The 7,483-nt window shown below is 43.6% G+C and overlaps 1 protein-coding gene across 1 annotated transcript in view; it reads right to left on the reverse strand.

The window, feature by feature from the left end:
- Positions 1 to 555: 555 nt before the first annotated feature.
- LOC103897571 (acyl-coenzyme A amino acid N-acyltransferase 2-like) overlaps positions 556 to 7,483 on the reverse strand; it is a 7,420-nt gene continuing 492 nt past the window's right edge. The window contains exons 2-4 of the mRNA XM_019471613.1: positions 7,399 to 7,475; positions 4,317 to 4,519; positions 556 to 3,427 (exon numbers count right to left, since the gene is read on the reverse strand). Of these exons, the coding sequence (XP_019327158.1) occupies positions 2,852 to 3,427; positions 4,317 to 4,519; positions 7,399 to 7,475 (856 nt within the window). The 3' untranslated portion in view covers positions 556 to 2,851. The remainder of the gene's footprint in view (positions 3,428 to 4,316; positions 4,520 to 7,398; positions 7,476 to 7,483) is intronic.

Genomic DNA, 7,483 nt, shown 5'->3' on the forward strand with positions numbered 1-7,483 from the left:
CCTGTTGCCCCCGGCAGGCCCCCCCCGGTGCCGGGGGCTCTGCCTGCCGCCGCTCCGAGCTACTCGTTCCACTCAAAGCTGGCCCCAGCGCCCGTGGGAGGCCATCGCGGTGCCGCAGGAGCTGCCCAGGCTGTGCCGGCCGCTCCCTGCGAGCGGCGGCTGGCCAGAGCTCTGCCAGACCCAGCACGAGCCGTAGGGCCGTCTCTGGGTGCTGCGGAACCCCAGGGTTAGCCGGGCCTCGGGCCCCCCCAGATTTAGCTAGTGAAGCTCATCCAGCCACACAAGCAGTGGTTTTGCCAGGTAAGGAATGCAAAACAATGTAAATAACATGGCTTTAACTAAGGCCCTAGTCGGGCACTCAGTTTAATGCGCACTTCAGGAAATAGCTACAGTAGCTACCTGCGGAGTGCCTGCAACCTATCTTTGGTCTCCACGTGGCATTGTAAATATACAAAACACTAGTGCAAAAGTTGGCTGGTGTTTTACAGACCCTTCTGTGAATTATGTTATCCAGGAATACCCCGACCTGTTCACAAAAGGATCTTCACGGTAAAATTACATTCTTTTTCCTCCTTTCTTTGTTTAAAAAAGATCATTCAGCTTTCTGAACAAATGAACTATTCAGAAACAAAAATATAACATCAAGTTCTTACACAGGCTTTTTAATAAAGGAGCGTTTTACTTCCGTTTCAAATTGCATATATCTGACAACATCTAACACTGAATTATTTTAAAGGCTTGTGCTTTAGAAACAAAGCCTGAGGGCTTTTACGCTACCTGGTTCTTGTTTTATTTACAACTTAACATTTACTTCCTGAACCTCCGGCTTGCAATCTTGCACGGCAATGGATATGCTGAGGTAGGACTGCAGTGTGGAGACACAGGAATCAGTACCAGGAGGGTAACAAAACGGGGTTGGAGGAGGTGCTGCTGTACCCCAATTACACAGCTCTGACAGCTGAAGATGCATATGACGAGGCAGACAGAACAAACGGAGGAACCTTCAGACAACCCTTTCCTCTATGGTTGCAACTTGGAGTGCGTTTGGAAAAAAGGCAGGGTACAAGCACAGGTGACACCAACATGCACATCACGCAGCAGGCTGTGGTCCTGGACTCCTGGGGCTGCCAGTTTTAGTGGAGGTTCAAGCGCCAGATACGACTCTGCAAGAGCCTCTTCAGCTGGTGAGGGAGTTTAGAGAGACTAGGCATGAAGACATTTTGTGTGGAACGAGCAGGACGGAGCTTCTCTTGTAAGGAGTGGATGGATAAATTGTTCAATTGGCAGTGATGGCGTGTGGAGAACATGTGACTTCAATCAAATGATAAGGAGTAATAAGAGTTGCAGAAAGCTAATGAGACCTGAGCAGCAGCATAATGACAGTTAACTGGAGAGAAAAGATCCCTGAGAGCAAAGCAAAACTGAGTACCATAAATGAAGGTTTTGTATCTTCCTGGGCAGCTCTCAAACTGGTCTGACAAAATGACCTTGGAAGGAGAAATTGTATTGCTAGAGGCCCTTGTTAAACAGGCCCTCAGCACTGGCACCATTCCAGCAAGACCCTCTCCAGAGATCAACTCATTTGGGAAGAAGTTGTTTCTTTCTACCTGAATGGTGGGGAAAAATAAGGCACTAGCCAAAAATTAATTAATTAGGATGAAAAACAAACTAACCAACCCACCCACAATTTCAGGCAGTCATGGAAAACATATCCTATATTTGGGTTTGGGGTTTTTTTTGTTTTGGGTTTGGGGGGTGGGGGGGTTGTTGGTTTTGGGTTTTTTGTTTGGGGTTTTGTTTTTTTTTTTTTTTAAGGATTATGATTCTAAGTTAATCACCGCCATAAGGTGACAGCTTTTTACAGTCAGTCTTAATCTTCTACTGGCTAAAAAATTTATCCTCGCGACCCCTTCTCTCTCTCCCTCCCTAAGAACAGCTGTCAGCATTCGTCGACATCATTACTAAAGAGTTCCACAAGTAATTAACCCCTAACTTAGTGGCAGGTGTTACTAAGTTTTAAACAAGCAACAAAGAGAGAAGTAAGACTTGCACATAGCATAACTGCATTTAACCATGCTTTAACCTATCCAACAGAATTTTAATACCCTGAGTGTCGAATGCCAATCCAAGACAATATAGGAACAGATGGTTACATCCCTAATGCAAGACAGTGCTAGTGCTGCCTTTCTCCTGGGTGACAGGAAAAGTACTCTTCATTTTCCCACTCTACAGGTATTTTTTGTTGGAAAGAAACAGACTGTGTCACCAGAAGACCACTACCTAAGGTCAAGGTATACGAACCTCATTACAAATAGATATCCCCAGCTTCATGTAAATAGAAAACATTTCTTAAGTGTGTATGGCTGTAAATCTGAGAGTTCTGGGCTAAGGTAACTTAAGACCCAAAGCCAGAATCATTCATCATTTTGATGTCAAAGTTCATCATCCATGGGTTGCCATCATTCCCCAGGTGTGATCCCGTCTGTCATTGCTGAGGGTGCAGGCTAGCTGTTAAATTCTCCAAGCCATAAATACTGCAAGCAAGAAAGTACCTACTCCTCTCTTCAGATACTTGTTTCTTGATATCATGACCAATTCAGGCTGTCAAATTTGTACTACAATGCAGCCTACTTATCATTGTTTCACTTCTCCTCTGTGTACCTAGTTAAAATAACTTAGGCTAGTCCAAATAAATCCCTTTCTTTTTGGATTTATACTTGTAGCTAAGTAGTCATTTGGTTATTTCATATTTCAAAGCTTTTCTCAGTGAGTCCCTCCAATTCACCAGTCATTTTGGTGGCTCAAGCTCAGTCCTCTGCTGTTCCGCAACAGCTTGCAGGTGCTTAAGTGTTCATCCCAAATGCAAGCGCAGAAACTCCTGAATCTTTCCCCAGGAGTGTTCCTGTGCATGGGCATGTGCTTTGCTCTCTCCACCCCCCAGAACAGGCACCCCCAGAACACGATCCATAGCTACCTGACAAAATGGAGTAGAAGGAGGATCAATTCGGTGACCTGCTCCTGGATAACTCAAGAGTTCAAAGTTTTCTTTCCCGTGCTGGCGTAGACGCCCGATTGCCAGCTCTGCATATAAGGAGCTCTTCCACATACGATCACCTTCCCCTACCACTAAGAGAAAGTGACCTTCTGCTTTTTCAATGGGGATCGTGCAAGGAGAATTAGCAGGATTCCTTGGGTCATCCAGAGCTTCAAAAGTGTCAAATACACCAGCGTCAGAAACACTGACCTTATTAATATCAAAACGCAGCCCAGGCAGAGTGATCTCACCATAATGGAGGTCTGCAACTGTGTTTGAACTACAGCCGGAGATACAGACAGCAGCCACTACTTCTGGCAGGAAGGTGATCATGGAGAGTGCTAATTCTGCCCCTTTCCCAGTCCCAATCACTCCAACTCCTGGTCCTTTCACCTTCAGATAAGATGGGGGGGGGGGGGGGGGGGGGGGAAGGGGGGAAGAAAAGAGGGGAAGAAAGGAATAAAGGAAGTATGCATTATAATGGGATTAGCCATTAAATGCCTTTGGAGTTGTGTTATTACAAAAAAAAAAAAGGTTAAGTTAATTATTGATGTGACCTGTTGGAAAGCTACAGCCTGGACCCAGGTTCCTCCCTCTGTTTAGCATCTTATTTTTCAGAGACAACAAGAGTTGTCAAACCCCACAAAATAACACACAAATGGCACAAGAAGTACCATCACTTGGACCTCACCTAGTCCCTACTGCATATTTTGAACCAAGTATTTTCTCTTTTTCCCAAAACAGGTAGCAGGAAATTCAAGCACAGTCTGTTGCTATATATGTCTCAGGCAAATAAAGTAACCTCACAAATGACATTTGAAGGATTAGGTAAGTAGTATTAGTCTTGTCCTTTTCTAGCCTGGAAAGTAAAACTGAAAGCAACATCCCAAGTCATCAAATCCATTCCTTCGCCGACTATTGAGCAGTTTTGTATTGTCCTCTCTTAAACTAATTGCTTTCATTTAAAAAAAAAAACAAAAACATCTTTATCACCACTGCTTCTGTTTGGAGGATATTCCAGCACTTCACTGTTCTAATGATCAGGAATCTTCTGGTTTCCAGCATGAATTTATTTGGCAGACAGTTTGGCAGACAGGTTGTGCTGGAAGAAATTCACTCTCTGCAGTCATATGCATAGCCGCCTATGCAGGACCTACACTTTTTCCATTACTGGGCCTAAACCTGCCCAGCAGAGACTGATACTCAAAAAAAAATCACCGCCACCACTTGGGCATGACTGCCAAATCCTCCCTCGTCCTGAGAGTTCTCTCATTACACTCACCTTTGGGTGACGCCGTAGGAATCTAGCTGCCTCCTCAAAGTACTCAAGTTTGAATTCTTTCATGACCTTAGGCAGATCTTCAAAGTCAAAATATGGAAGAGAAAGAGCAGCAAAACCATGGGTAGCCAGGAGACTGGATCTAAATTCAATCAAACCTCCTTCGTCACCATACATGTCAATCACTCCTGGAAAGGGGCCATCCCCTATAGTAAAAAGAAGAGGCACAGAAGACAAGTTATCAAACAGGACACTAAAAACTATCTGGTGAAGAGTGAACAACAAAATATAGAAGGCTTAAGACATTTTCTATTAATACTCATTACTTTTCCATTTGCACAGCAGAGATTAGAGAACCAATGCTGTATCCCACTTTAGTTATTTCAAACTAAGAATAGGTCCTTACCTTCCTGTAAAAACATGTGAACAGTTAAACTTTTTTAAAAAAAAGCCTGTTCTAAATGTATTTTTCAATGGTCTTAACCTCCTGCCCTCAGAACAATCATACTCTAAATCAGCTATTTTCCCACAAAGAAGTCATACCTTAATTAACAAAGTGCAAGCTCATTACTAATGAGGCAAGAGCACTGAGCCCTGGAAGTAAATTCTACAAAACTTACGCAAACACTGGAATAAGGTGCATTGAGCAAAGCACAGCAAAGAGACACCCATTGTTAGATGAAATCAACTGGACTTACTAGCTCTATCTCAACATCAGCACTGTAACACTTGGCAGCAGGACTGCTACTGCAGATGTGAAGAGACAGAGGGTAAAACTGAGAGCTATATGGGTGTGGTTATGTGTGCATGACTGACAGATAAACATGCATATACACATATACAATCAGTCCCACAAAACTACAGAAATAATCAGAACCACAGTTTTAAACGAGCATGCTTTTGCAGCCAAGGTCGTGTTGCGATATTACTCTATGCCATGCCAGCAGCTCCTGGGTTAAAGGGCTAAGGATACACCTCTTGGAACTACAAAGACCCCAGGCAGGCAATTTCTTTTTTTACTTTTTTTCCCCTGACCACCAGATGTCGCCACTGATGTACTCGGATCCAGCTCACTACAACTATCTCAGCAGAAAAAGTACCTGCTTGTGCAAGAGTGCATTAACTCTCTGACATTACCTATATGCAATAAAGGAAAGACCTCTGGCATTTCAAGGTGCTTGAGAAAAGGACGTTTTGGACAACACATGCTAGATGGTGGAAACCTCCTAACTTAAAGCATTAGGAAGTCAGAAAAGGACTGAAACATGTCTTTGGGTTCTTTTTCTTTCGGTTCTGAAATTTTTCATAGAAGTCCAATATTCTACTTGAGAGAAAATATGTCTAGATAAATTTATCATAATGCGATGATCAACAGCAACCTGTAGTTAACAACAGTCAGCCTAGATGGCTAGGAAAAAAAAAAAGTATTCATTCATTCATTCATCACCCCTGCCTGGAAAGCTTTCTAGCAAGAACATGTGGTCAGAACGCAGTCAAGCATCAATGTGTTTCTCTCTCATGAAGACAAACTTTAACTTAGACAAGGATCCTGGACTGCCTTCCTGAGTGCCTACACATGCCCAAGTATACAGTTTCTGCATAGCTCGCTAAAAAGCGGGATAAAATGGGCTAGACAACTTTCTTACTGCTTAAAAACAAACAAAAAAACCCCACACCTGTAACTCTTATGCCTGAATTGAGAAATCTCTTTCATTTTAAAATTACAGCATAGGCCCACCCATATCATCTCACTTTTACTAAGAACAGTTCATATTTAAGACTCCTATCTTAATAATATTAAGATTTTTTCCATCCCTGGAGCAAAGAAAGGTATGATAGTAATGCTGTAACTGGATCCTCCATCAAAAAGGATGCCAGTATCATTTAAGCAATGATTACAGACTTTTCCACTGTATTACAATGCCAGACTTTCTAAAGGGAAAAATGCAGTTCCATGTTGCAGCTCTCTGGATTCCCACTAAGCTCAGCAGAAATCCAGCTCATCCTCTAAGGCAGGATATATCAAAACAACCACGTCTCAGTGATGGAAAACCCAGAATGCTGACTAAACATTTGATCCAAAATTCAAAGTTCAATCTCTGTTGTTTTTTCTTCAGTGGACTTTGGATCCGTATCTAAATGGATAAAAAGATTATTGGTTTGGAAATCATTCACTGAAAATACTTAAATCCCTAGTAACTGTAGTGGTACTTACAGGATTTGCTGAACCAAGTCGTTATAAATTAGAGGTAATATGGAGGGCAGTTCTAGTAGCACAACACTCAGGGAAATACAAGAAGTTTAAATCGTGGCTCAAGTGTACAAACATGGTGTAAGGTTTCATTTTCCAGCAACACTAGCAGTCCATCAGAATATCACACCTCATAAAGCACAATCATCCCACAAGCAGAACAGGCAGAACTTGCTCAGAAATCTATTTTGCCTTTATACCACAGAACAACCAAAGTAACTCAACTATTTACTTAGCTTTGGCTCTGGTATAACAGAGGTGGAATACCTATATCTTCTAGAATCTCTTCCGCTGCTTTGCTTACTGACATGTGTTTCACAGGGAAGAAAAATGCCTTTTCGATTCTATTGTACTCAGGGTAAAATCCTTGGGAGATTTAGCACAGGCTCACACGATGAAGCTTATCAGCTTTTCTGACTGTTACGGATTCTGGTAGTCCAGAACAAACATCAAACCTACTGAAAAATCGTACACCGAGAGCAGCGACACGGTAATCTCTACAACCCCTATTCTCATTTACCCTCTGCCTGTCTCACAAGAGCCAACTGCCCGCGCCTGCCCTGCCCGGTGCTGCCGATAAGGGCCAGGCAGTGTGGCCACTCACAAGCGGGGCCGTGTCCCGACCAGCCTTTGGGAGCGTCTCCGTAAGATTATAAGGGAAAAAAACCGGCCACCTGTCTGCAGGGCGGCATTCAGATCTATTATGGAATATGGATTTCCCGGGTGATATCCTTTGTATGTTTTTTCTTTTAAAAGAGACTTTCCTTGCTCTGGACAGAGAAGCCGGCGGGTCCCACCGGCCCCAGGGCGAAGGTCTCCGGGCGGGGCACTCACCCGGCGGCAGGAAGAGGGAGCCCCTTACGCCTCCCTCCTTCAGCCGGATCCTCCGCACGCCAGGGGCCGTGAACCCCCTCTCCAC

Source organism: Aptenodytes forsteri, unplaced genomic scaffold (genome assembly GCF_000699145.1).
Source record: "Aptenodytes forsteri isolate BGI_AS27 unplaced genomic scaffold, ASM69914v1 Scaffold146, whole genome shotgun sequence".
In the NCBI taxonomy this organism is placed as follows: Eukaryota; Metazoa; Chordata; class Aves; order Sphenisciformes; family Spheniscidae; genus Aptenodytes; species Aptenodytes forsteri.